Source organism: Biomphalaria glabrata, chromosome 2 (assembly GCF_947242115.1).
Source record: "Biomphalaria glabrata chromosome 2, xgBioGlab47.1, whole genome shotgun sequence".
Classification (NCBI taxonomy): Eukaryota; Metazoa; Mollusca; class Gastropoda; family Planorbidae; genus Biomphalaria; species Biomphalaria glabrata.
Window position 1 is genome coordinate 22,216,331 of NC_074712.1, and position 13,605 is coordinate 22,229,935.

General features: G+C 32.9%; 1 protein-coding gene across 1 annotated transcript; it reads right to left on the minus strand.

Moving 5' to 3' along the window:
* Positions 1–333: 333 nt before the first annotated feature.
* LOC129924522 (peptidyl-prolyl cis-trans isomerase A-like) lies at positions 334–11,295 on the minus strand. The gene is made up of 5 exons (XM_056019649.1): positions 11,136–11,295; positions 5,128–5,158; positions 4,058–4,243; positions 3,547–3,622; positions 334–1,105 (listed from the first exon to the last, which is right to left on the minus strand). The coding sequence occupies exons 1-5, from the start codon at positions 11,199–11,201 to the stop codon at positions 973–975; spliced, it is 492 nt and encodes a 163-aa protein (XP_055875624.1). The 5' UTR covers positions 11,202–11,295; the 3' UTR covers positions 334–972.
* Positions 11,296–13,605: the final 2,310 nt, after the last annotated feature.

Here is a 13,605-nt window from a genome sequence, read left to right on the forward strand (position 1 = left end):
CTGGGGAGTGCGAAGATGGTAGGAAGACCCGTTTGAGCAAGGATTTCAGTGGTGCACACGATCTCTTCTCATGTTCCTTCAGAATGAGTTAATTTTTCTCTGTGCCGTACAGAAGCGAACTCAAAACGCATGCCTTGTAGACCTCCATATTGGTCACTGTAATGAATTTCTGGTTTGGGCTTCTAACTCAATTTATTGCCCTAAAAAATCAACAACAAAGTGTTGTACTCATTTAAGAATTTTTGATTGACTTGTCTGTTCACTCAGAAATTGTCTATTAAGTGGATGTAACATCTAGTACTTCACTATGAAAATGACAAGTCAAAGCAAAACTAAGGAAATGGAAAGATGTTTATTCCAACTGAGAAGATCATGTCAGTTTCTTTGTCATCTACTTCAACAACAAATCAAATCTTTGAGTATACAATGAAATAGTTCTCAACAGAAAACAAATAATGGATCCAGATCTAAATGTATAGAAGTAAAAAAAAAAAGCAGAACAAACACAAAATGTCACTACTCTCTGGGTCAGGGTCATTGAGTGGTAATATGAGATTGCTAGAACAACCCAGTGTAGCAGAGGCAGATAAATAAACTGGAATCAATCAAAATTGTTTGAGCAATAGCTTGATAACACAATTTTTTTTATTTAATTTTTGTTCATATCCTAAAAAAAAATACAATATGAATAAACTTTTTGACAAGAAAGTTGAAATTCAAAGCCGTTACAATATTTGAGACTAAGAACACATGATACAGTCAGTTATACACAGACAACATTAACAAAAAATTAAACATCAAACTTTTGTTCTACATTAATGTGTAAAAATAATTGTGTATATTAAAATAATGGAACAGCATGAACTAAATAGTTGAAAAGTAAAGTAGCCAACTAGTGCAGAGGTGATGTTTGTCTCTTGACGAGTGCAACAAACAAATGTTAGAGGGAAAAAAAGTGAAGTGCATTCTCTCCTACAACTGACCACAGTCAGCTATGGTCACTTTGCTCTTGGGCTTGCCATCTGGACTACCACATGCCTCCATGGCCCTGACCACCTCCATGCCTTCAATGACTTTACCAAATACAACATGCTTGCCATCCAACCTGAGAATATAGAAACATTCAGTCAGTTAGGTAAACACAACCTGAGAAGACAGAAATATTCAGTCAGCTAGGTAAACACAACCTGAGAATATAGAAACATTCAGTCAGTTAGGTAAACACAACCTGAAAAGATAGAAACATTCAGTCAGCTAGGTAAACACAACCTGAGAATATAGAAACATTCAGTCAGTTAGGTAAACACAACCTGAAAAGATAGAAACATTCAGTCAGCTAGGTAAACACAACCTGAGAAGATAGAAACATTCAGTCAGCTAGGTAAACACAACCTGAGAAGATAGAAACATTCAGTCAGTTAGGTAAACACAACCTGAGAAGATAGAAACATTCAGTCAGTTAGGTAAACACAACCTGAGAAGATAGAAACGTTCAGTCAGTTAGGTAAACACAACCTGAGAATATAGAAACATTCAGTCAGCTAGGTAAACACAACCTGAGAATATAGAAACATTCAGTCAGTTAGGAAAACACAACCTGAGAAGATAGAAACGTTCAGTCAGTTAGGTAAACACAACCTGAGAATATAGAAACATTCAGTCAGCTAGGTAAACACAACCTGAGAATATAGAAACATTCAGTCAGCTAGGTAAACACAACCGGAGAAGATAGAAACATTCAGTCAGTTAGGTAAACACAACCTGAGAAGATAGAAACGTTCAGTCAGTTAGGTAAACACAACCTGAGAATATAGAAACATTCAGTCAGCTAGGTAAACACAACCTGAGAATATAGAAACATTCAGTCAGTTAGGAAAACACAACCTGAGAAGATAGAAACATTCAGTCAGTTAGGTAAACACAACCTGAGAATATAGAAACATTCAGTCAGCTAGGTAAACACAACCTGAGAAGATAAAAACATTAAGTCAGTTAGGTAAACACAACCGGAGAAGATAGAAACATTCAGTCAGTTAGGTAAACACAACCTGAGAATATAGAAACATTCAGTCAGTTAGGTAAACACAACCTGAGAATATAGAAACATTCAGTCAGCTAGGTAAACACAACCTGAGAAGACAGAAACATTCAGTCAGCTAGGTAAACACAACACGAGAAGACAGAAACATTCAGTCAGCTAGGTAAACACAACATGAGAAGACAGAAACATTCAGTCAGTCAGGTATACACAACATGAGAATATAGAAACATTCAGTCAGCTAGGTAAACACAACCTGAAGAGAGAAATCAGTCAGCTGGGTAAACACAACCTTGTATGAAACATATCATTCTAGCATTAATATTACTACCAGAAACATGGTGGTCAAGCTCAGCCAAAGGAAAGAACTGGGAATATGCAGGTCTAAAAAGTAAACCTATGTTGACGAAAGTAAACACATTTTTGAGAATACCATTTACCCTCAAAAGAAACTATATTGATTACTCATCGAAACTCAAGCCACTGAAAAAAACTACTGAAACATTTGAACACTTTGATAATAAATTTTCTTATTGATTTAATCAGAAAAAAGAAATATATAATCAACTAAAAGAAAAAAAAAGAAATAATTATAGACCAAACACAAAAGTGTTTATAAGAAGACATTTAAACAAAATAAAATACATAAAAAAAAAACAAAGCTTATAAAAAAAGTGTAATTGTATCAATTAGTTTGGATCAATCATGTAATTTAATTTTTAATAGATCTAGATTAACAATTTAAAAAATCTGTGCAACTAGAAATATTTTTATCTATTAGATTTTATTTTGTGTAATTTCATACTTTTTGCTTTCTCACTGCACTACGATCCTATCACTTGTCTGGACCAGTTGGGAAAGAGGGTGGGGAAGGGGAGAGAGTATCTGGGTGAATGTTACCATGAAATTCAACTTATACCATGACATTCTTCCCTTGTTAGATACAAACAAAATAATTAATTACCAAAAGTTTACTATTTGTCTTTAGGTTAAAACCTGACACTATTTAATATTTCCTCTTTGTCTTCTATTGAACAAATGTTTTACCTGCTACCCATAAGGTATGCCAAACACTACAATCATGAGTATTACTTAATTTCTTTATTGAATCCTAAACACACACTAAATTTATTTAAACATTGTTCTAATTCTCACTAACTGATTCTAGCAATGTCTACATGAAATTCTGGTAAAACTATAGTTTATAGCTTATTTATTAATTGTCAAATATTCCGCTATCCACCACATTAAAAAATTTATTAAGATATTTTATTTCATAAAATCTTTTTGTGGGCAATGGAGAAATGTATATTTGCAGATAATCTTGCAAGTTATTTTTTTCTGCTAAAATTCAAACAAGGATTTTTTCCCCTTTTTTTTTTATTTCATGTCTGACAAACCTTTGGTATTATCTATTCTTTTAGCTAAAGCTTTTCCTTTTTTTTTTTTTTTTTTTAGTTGATTTTAAAATAAAAATATAATTAACTATTAAGACAAGTTCACTTTACCAGTCTGTCTTTTCAGTGCAAATAAAAAACTGGGAACCATTGGTGTTAGGTCCTGCATTGGCCATGGACAAAATTCCTGAAATTAACATTTCAAATATTTAGTAAAAAATGCAAAAATAATTAAAACACATTTAGAAATTTCAATTCTAATTTTTTTAAATAATGTGATGATGAAAGCATATTTCTTGCTGGGGACAGACTGGAAGTTGCCTATGACCAATCTCAGAGTAGAGAGTTTGATGCCATGTGCGCAGAACGGAACAAGAGGATCTTACATTGAGTGTTATTTTATTATTGAAAAATTTAATTTTCTATTTGTTTAGAGAGCCTTAACTTACATAGTCCAAGTTTTTAGAACTCAAATTTAACAGTTTTAACTTCACCCATTTAAAGCTACCGATAATTGAAATAATTTCAGGACAAAATAATATATTTAGCTGACTTGATCATTATTTTGTTGACTATTGGTGTACATGCATTGATAATAAACAAGCCATAAAGATATAATTACCTGGACCTTCATGTTTTAGCTTAAAGTTTTCATCCTTAAACTTTTCACCATAGATACTCTTTCCACCAGTGCCATTGTGGTTAGTAAAGTCTCCGCCTTGGCACATAAAACCAGGAATTATTCTATGAAAAGTGCTGCCTTTATAACCATATCCTTTTTCACCAGTACAAAGAGCACGAAAATTTTCTAAACAGATGTAAAAAAATTACAAATATGAATAAAAATATCCATTTATTTGAATTGGAAAAATTAAAAATTAATAAAAATTATTCACAATTAAGTTTGTATCCATTAAGCTTAATATGTCTACATTATTATGGCTGATTCAGATGTCCAAATGGTTTGAGGCAAGCACGCCCCTTTTATGAACCATGTGACCCGAGAAAGGCTTTTATCTTGTGGCCAGGATGAGAAATTGGCTCTTGACTGATCTCTCTGTCAGGAGGCCCCCGTCGACTAAGTGATCATTTATTCACACCCGTCTTGGCATGTTGCACGTTCTTTTCAACCTCTGCATGAATTCCTCCTTTCATGTGTGGCCGGAAGTTCAAGCCCCACCTGGGGGCCATCCTTATGCCTATGCTATGTCTTTTATAGCTAGATTGTTTCTCCACTTCATAATCAAGTATATCTTGTTAAATTTCCTTGTTTTTATGCTAATCACCTGTACTAATTACACTCAGTTTCACCATGAATAAACTCAAAGTAGAAATTAAAATTAAGATCCTCGAGAGGGAATTCTGCAACTAATATTTCAATCCACTTACTAAATACTAAATCTACTGAAGATATACCTGAAAACCAAATAAATCTAGTATAATTGAATCTCATGCATTGGAATGTTTTGGTTACCTTCATGTTAAAATTTTTATTTTTGAGTCGTTTTACTACTTTTTTCAAAGGCAAGATAAAAAAAATGTGTAGGTTAGTGTAAATACTATCCAAAAATGTGCTCTAGATCACAAGGTCTGAAAAGGGTACTTTACTTTTACAATTAATAAGAATTGAGACTACAAGTTGATGAAAAAAAAACCCAGATGCTACCAAAATGTCATAAAAATAAAAAGTACCTGCTGTTTTTGGAACATCATCGTTAAACAACTGGAAAATAAAAAGAAAATCATACTTAATATAAATTAAGCATATATATATTGTTTAAATAATAATTTAAAACTCTACATGAAAAAGAATACACTCTGTACTGAAGTTTTAACTTTCATAATGTTTATTTTGTGAAATTTGCTGGAGAATTTTTACACTTGACCATACTGACCCTACCCCACTTTGACTTTTAATTAGATTTATTAGAAATAATCTATATGCGCAGTGATGCATTACAATATGGATCTATTTTTACTGATAAATAGATTTGGATCTAGATCTAAAAAAAAAGAAAAAGAATGGCAGCAATTAGGCTTATAGACTTATCAAGAGGGCAGAGGTGTGCTTTCCTATAGATCTAGATCAAATCAATAAACAGATCTATTTAGACTGAAGACTGGTCTAGATTCTAGAATCTAAGATCATTCAATCATTATTTATGGGTTCTATAAGACTTAAGTAAGGTAAGAGAGTAGATAAGAAGATTGATCAGACATCACATCCAAATCATGAACATGTCACAATCAATATAGGATCTATGTTCTAGATCAAAATTGTTATTTACATTATTCATTTATAGTAGTACGAGATCTAGAATATAGATCTAGACTAGAATATAAAGATTGTCTAGACCTAGGGTAAAGCACACCCTAAAGCAGTTGCAATGTGTATACAATTTAATCAGCTCATCCTATTATTACTAAAACTTCTTTATTTGAAAGTTTACAAAAGGACTGATATATTGCTACTATACAGGCACCTTTTTTTCTTCATTTCCAACTCATGTTGCTTTTCCTTGTATAAGCAAAGTTCATGATCAGGTCCAAACTCAATAGGTGTGGAATTTTTTTTATTTACCTTCAGGTAATGAAGGAGAAAGTTCATGGGCTTAGGGCTATATTTTTTTTTCGTCTGATGACTCATCTGCTCTAAGAGACTTTTTTATTTGGCTTATAGACACATTTAATAAGGAAACGTGTGTTATAATTATATAATATATGTTGTGAATTGAGTCACTAGCTATTTGGAGCTCATTCACCTAAGCAAACGGTAATGTGAAAACCAATGAAAAAACAATGAAACAAAACAAACAATGAAACAAAACGTCATGTGATAACCATAGTTGATTTGAATCAGGCCTTAAGTTGTATCTATAGAAGAGATAGGGAAGCACCTGGCTCAATGTTGTTTCTTTATGATTGATGAATGAGGTCTATTGGGATTTTCAAGAGATACAGAGAATTTTAGCGTGTTACTTCGCTTGAGCAACAACAGCCCCGATTTGTATAGAGGCTCGATTGGTTCACTTTTTATTGCTAAAACTTTTTTGTTTGAATGTTTACCAATTTACTACTATATTGCTACTGTGCATGCACCTTTTTTTCTTCACTTCCGACACATACTATTTCCTTTTCCTTGTAAAGGCTAAGTTCATGATGAGGTCAAATTCAAGAGGTCTGGAATTATTTTTTTTTACTACCTGGAAGTGAAGGAAATGGGTCATTGGCTTATGGCTATTTTTAAGATTGATGGCTCCTAAGCTCAAAGAGACTATTAGAAGTTGTAGAGCATGGGAAAGGTGGCAGTAGATGGTGTTCTTGCGCTGGAGTAAAAAGAAAATGACTTCATAGTGAAAATTAAAGATATTAAAACATGTTTTAGATATATTTTCTTTGAATCTCATTGAGACTTCCATCAGCCCGATCAAACTTAGTAACTAGGGGAGAAATCCGATCGAGGAAAGGTACGCTTTGCGATACCCACCCAGATCTGCCTACCAAAAAAAGTCCAATTGTGTAACACTGATGGTCAAAATGCATATTTTGACACCAGAATGCGTAACACTTTCGCAATCCACTATTTTGTCATATATATATATATAAATTATAATATATATATATATATATATATATATATATATATTTATATATAATATTAGATGAGATGATTAGATCTACAATCTAAATCTAGATCAATAGAGATGATATCTAGACTAGATCTGGATCTATGTCTATATAATGAATATAATCTACTCTAGATCTGGGCTCAAAAGTGTTACCGATGCAGTGGATCAGCTACAAACGTAGGTCTACTCAAAACTTTCGTGGGCCTACCTTCATCTATTCTATACTTAGTACACTATACTAAGACTAAGAATCTAGTCTAGATCTAGACTAGATGGTAGTAGATGTTATTGATCTAGATCTCTAGAGTCAATCTAAATCAAACTATAACTAAATTGGATCTAGATTGTAGAGTAATGTAGAGAATCATGACTTAACGTAATGACTAGCTAGACTCTAGCTAGATCTATTCCTGTGCCTGTATAACAAGTTATCAAGATTCTAGATCTAGTAGAATCCAGATCTAGATCTAGACTAGATATCTACAATGTCACTCAATGTATTTTGAATCAATAGCACTTTGATATTTTTTTCTATACAAATGAATACGGGAATCAGGGATTCAACATAATTAATTTCTACTAATGAACTTACAAAAACAAAAGTTACGTTGGTCTATCAGCTAACTGACGGTACCAACCCGCCACTCCCTCACTCTCGCGTTCTTCATTTCTAGCACTTTACTCTAGATCTCCATTCTAGATCTAGACCAGGGGTTCTCAACCTGTGGGTCATGACCCCTTTGGGGGGTCCAATGACCATTTGCCAGGGGTCGCCTAAGACCATCGGAAAATTGTGTTTTTTTTTTCCTTCTATTTTTCATCAGAATTTTTTTTTCTAATGTGCTGTAACAAGCATTACATTTGTACTATAGTCGATATACATTAATATTTACGATATTGCAGGAATAATCAACTATTCAGATTATATGATTATAAAAAAAATTATGAAGCGATCGTCAAGCATGCATAACATAAAATGTAGGGATAACAAATACAGATCTAAGAATATGGATATAAAGCCAGAAGATACAAATTACATTTTGTTTGAAGGTGTACATGACTTTTTTGGTAGTTACTTCTTTGTTTTTCTTTTTTTTTCTTTCTATAATTGTTATTCGAAAATGCCTGTTATTGCAGAATAAATTTTTAAACTGTCAATTAAATGCATTGTAACACCAATGTGGGATCAACAATTTCTATGGGGAAAATCTAATCACGTTGTGAATGAAAATTTATGTTATAATATGCCATTGTATTAGAGTTCATGTGATTAAAAAGGAAATAAATTCATTATGGAACAACCCAACTGACAAAAGAACGCTGAGAAAAGAAAACAAAAGGACAATTCTTTGCGGTATAGCTTAAGCAGAAATTGAAATACCCCAATGCGTCATTTGTAAAGAATTGCTCTCTGCTGAATGTATGAGGCCGAAAAATTGTCAGAGCTTTGCTGATAAGGACATCCAGTATTTTAGTTTTGAAGGCTGATGGAGTCAAGAAATTCAGACTAAATGAAAACATAGCAGCCCAAGTGCTTCTTATTACATGGCTTTCAGAATTGCATGAGTTCTGAAACCTCACATCATTACCAAGGAGTTACTGTCAGCAGCCAAGTACATTGCACAAGTTATGATTGGAGCTGAATTTTCAAATAAATTTATTGCAATTTTCATATCTAATGACACTGTTTACAGGAGAATAGTTGACATGGCTTGATATTATCTATCAGGTAATTCAGGAACTGATGTCTCTGCTCCTTATCCAATATTTAGTATCCAGCTTGATGAGTCCACAGACGTAATTTGTTCACAATTACTGGTTTACTTGAGATACATACATAATGGTGAGTTTAAAGATAGAATGCTAACCTCTTGAAGATTTCAACAGCATGTGATGTAATTGACAAAGTTGATTAAATTTTTGGAAAAGTAAAAGATCTCTTGGAAAAATATTTGTGGTGTATGCACAGATCGTGCTCTTATTTGATTTCTCTTCAATGTCAGTTACACAATTCTGGATCAATTGTTTGCAGTCATTCTGTTCTATTTGAGATTTTTTTTCATGATTTCCTCTTCCATTTCCAACAACATATCTTTGAGTTTAAGAAACATAATTTTAACACTAGCTAAATAACATTTACCTTACCCAAAGGAAGGATTTTTTTTTATTGGTTGGGGGTCGCCACTTAGTGGAAATTGTATTAGGGCTAGGGGGTCGAGGATCTAAAAAGGTTGAGAACCGCTGATCTGGACCCCATCTTATCTATTTATGACATTATGATGTCACAAACTATAGATTCACTACAAGACTAGAAAAATCTACAATAATATAGACATTAGAAATAGAATCTATAATGATTATAATTATAGATCAACTAGTAGATTCTCTCTCTACATCAAGAATCTAGATATAGTCTAGAGTTTTTTCCTTTTAGATTTAAAGGGTAACTCCGATGGTTTTGACAATTTTTGATATAATATGTGTTTTGATTTATAGATAATGAATATATTATTCTTTTTTTTTTATTTGCAAGAATAACTTAGTAATTGATGTTTTTGTGACATAATTTTTCTGCGCATCCAAAACAGTCAGATTTTCACTGAATTTCTGTGTGACGTCACGACGGTGCACTCAAATCCTATTGATACTCATTGATAGGGAGGCGAAAAAGAAATTATCTTTGATAAAAAAAAATTTTCGTTATTACATCATTAAAATACTTTAAAAGAAATTTCTAATGGTGTATTAATTATGACTGTATGTTTGACCGTAAGAAAATTATGATTTTTTTGTGCTGTTTCGACCTAACATTGGTTGACATGGAAAAAGTGATGAGAGAGCTTGACGCTGGCTCAGCCGGCGAGACACACCCCCAAGGTCAAAAGTTAAAAAGTTGGAATTGAGTTTCGTAGACGATAGATCTACTTATTAAATAAGAAATTTAATAGTAGATCTAGTATTCGTAGTAAATTTCTAGCTCACAAATCTGATTTCATTTATATTTATGAACTTCAGTTGTTTAAAATGTCTCAGTAGTATCATTAATTGAATTCTTTGGCCTGGAAATCCAATGTATTGTTGGTACTGCACCTGGTATTAACTTCAATTTTTTTTTTAAATCCCATTTCCACAGCAGTGAAGTTGCTGAAACAGCTTCTCTCAAAATGGTTTGAGCATAAACAGGAATTAGCTAATGCCTTTGTAAAATATTTGCTCTTCAGGCGAATAAATTTTCCCCATTTTCCCTTTAAAACTTCATCTCTTGGAAACAAATGAAAAGAGACACTAATTTCTGTATCAGCATACTTGCTGATTTTATCTTTGTGATTGGAACTACTGCAACAAGCTGAAGAACAATATTTAATTTTCTTCAAGTAGAAATAGAGGTTTATAAACAATGACCGATTATAAATCAACGTGGAGACTAGATCTAGCTGTGAAGCGTAACAATAAATGCGATCCGATAGGTCTAGATCTAGACTAGAGAGTTTATCGGTTATATAGGTCTAGATCTATATTTAGCCAGCACCTTCGTGACGTCACGTTTTTAAAAACTAAAAACATCTCGCAGAATCCCGTTTTTTGGGGGGCGTGGAGAATTTTCTGTCTAATTTATTAAATATAAAATTTTCCGAGCATTTAAATAAAAAATGATATAATGTTTACTATTACAACTTTTTACGCAGAATTTAAATATGTCAATAACTAAAATTTGAAAAACTATCGGAGTTTCCCTTTAAAAGTAAAGATCGATTCTAAATTTAAAAAATTGACTAAATGATCTAGAGAATCTTAGCAATCTTGAAGTTGAATATAGCTAGACATTCTTTCTAGTTCTAGACAATCTAGATCTAGACCTCAGGCTGAGCCTAGTTTAACTAGAAGTCTAGATCTAGATCTAGTTTAGTAGTTAGAAAATTAAAATACTAAAAATAGATAAGATAGTAGATTCTAAATAGATCTAGATCTACTATCATATTAATTATTATATGTGAATGTGTTTTATATATAATAATATATCTACTTAATCAGCTTAATGAGTTACTCTAGCACTAGATTATAAGACTGTACCTGAAAAATAACCCTGCCAAGGGGTTGGCCATCTTTCGCAATATCAAAATACACTTTCTGCACCATTTTGATATTCTTTATAAACTAACTTCCCCAAAATACCGTCCTTCGATGAGACCGGGTGTCAACCTATGGCCTGAAGCGTCCTTAACCTCTGTGAAGAAAAAGAAAGGCCGAGGTCGCAACTTTTGAATCAGCTCAACCCTGTCGTATTGTACATCTAGATGTAGATGTGTCAAATTTTATATCTAGAATACGTATACATTTTTTATAAGGTTTAGGTCTAAATCTGTATGTCATAATACTTTAAAATAAAATATAAAAAAATATTCAAATTTTCCCCCTATAGGAGCCCCAGATAAAAATAGATTGGACTCGTAATAAAATATGCACTTTTAGAAAGGAAAAAAAAATACTTTTTTTTTAAGCAATTGATTTTTTCAAAACTAAGAAATATGAATAAATTAAAAAAAAAACATTATCAATAATTTTTTATCAGAAAGCTTTTTTTTTTTTTTTTTAGGACCAAAGAGTAAAAAGAAATATGGTATGTGTTGCCAAACTAAAGTATTTTAAAAGTACTAAAAATAGGTTTTACAGGACACCTACACTCGCAAAGGAGAACACATAAAGAGGACAAAAAGAAGTAAACTTTAAATACTACGCTTTTAATTTATTTGATGAAACATTTTAACCCAAAGGTTGTAAAACTACTATATTAATTCATCATATGCGCACACATGGATTAGGCCTAGAGCTAGTGTAACTTAAATTCATACACCGTGTTTTTTATTCAGGATCGTAGGCCCCTTTTGTCAAAAATCCATTTCAAAATGTCAGTCTGTAATAGTCTGTATGGTGAGTCTGTTTTGCTCTTTTGTTCAACTATGCACTGATCTGGACTGTCAGTTAAAACACAATTTCAACGTTAACGTTATGATCGGAAATGCAAAAGATTAAAAAATAAAATTACAGATCAACTTAGAATACTCTGCTGAGTGGCCTACCTAGCTTTTTTTTTTTAAACAACCTATAATATACAAAGAACTTTTCATGGAAGTTATCATAAAAACTTAAAATGTACTTCTGTTTAGTTCTATGATTAAGTTTGTGTACCAATAGATTTGAAAGAGAAGGATTACAGAAAAAAAAAACTGACTAAAAGCCTGACATTAACAAAATACACATTTAGGCCAATACCTGTCGGATAAAGGACACAACACGGATGGACGTCTGGTCCCACATGGGCGTAGCCAGGATTTTTTTCGGGGGGGGGGGGGGGGTCCGCGAAAAAAAAATTATTTATATGTATGTATGTGTGTGTGTATATAATCTTTTTTACATTCTGACCCATCATTCTTTCGGAAGACGCTTATTGTGCCCTAGAATAGGTTCTTCCTGGAGTTAGTGGGAAAATGGTAGACTCCCGGCCGTTGCCAGCAATGGGGTCTGGGGAGGCGCTATTTCTGGTATTGAAAGCTAACAAAATGCATATTCTGAGGTATCTACAGTGCATTTTAATGCTATTAAAAAGTTTTATTTCAAAAACCTAACGTGCTATTCTTATACTGACTTAGATTCTCCCGCGCCGTTCGGCGCATTTGCCGTCAAGCTGTTTCCACAAAAATCTGTTACTGATAATGTCTGAAGCCTCTTACCACCTGCTCCGAGGACCTCAATGAATGTGTGGCGCCAAGTTGTACTAGGATGTCATCGCAACTCGTCTTATGTGTAATTTATTTTGTCGGAGAACACGTCCCGCAAACCTCATGCGACGCTCTGTCACAATCTAATTAAGGGATCGACTCCAATTTCGGCATAGGATTTCCTTGATTTAGACCCGATCTCTATAACTGACTCCTAAAATCTGTCTTAGCCATCTTTGTTGAGCCACATTTAGTGTTTTTCAATTCACTGCACTTTATTAATTGAGCCCCGCCACTGGTAGAAATATGTAACCTCTCTTGAATACGCTGTTGGAATTAAGTGACTATAGTTTGCTTTAGATTTTATATCGAAAAGGGAAGTTTTATCGTCAAAATCATCTGTTGTTTTTTTTTTTTAAATTCAAAACCCCATTTAGCTACGGTCATAGAATTTAGTGACTGTAGTTTGATTTAGAATAATATTGAAGAGAGAGGTTTTCCACCTCAAAACGTTTTGTAGGGGGATTTTAAACTCAAAACCATCTGGAGGGGATTTAAACTTTTAAAAAAGCGATCTGTAGGAGAGGGATTTAAACTCTTAATTGTCTTGTCTACGCTCAAATAATTTTAGTGTGTAATTTGCTTTTTTTATATATTGAAGAGGTATTTTTTATCATCAAATCACTCTGAAGGGGGGTTTAAACTCAAAACTCCTTTTGGCAACGCTCATAGATTTCTGAGTGTGTGATTTTCTTTTTTTTTATATTGAAGATGTAATTTTTAGCTTCAAACTCCACTGGAGGGGAATTGAAACTCAAAACTCC

Excerpts from the sequence above, each read along its gene's own strand:
- LOC129924522 (XM_056019649.1), bottom strand. The coding sequence starts at position 11,201 with ATGGTGCAGAAAGTGTATTTTGATATTGCGAAAGATGGCCAACCCCTT. Across the intron at positions 4,244-5,127 it reads TGATGTTCCAAAAACAGCAG|AAAATTTTCGTGCTCTTTGT; the intron begins GTACTTTTTATT and ends ACATCTGTTTAG. Across the intron at positions 3,623-4,057 it reads GCTAAAACATGAAGGTCCAG|GAATTTTGTCCATGGCCAAT; the intron begins GTAATTATATCT and ends TGTTAATTTCAG.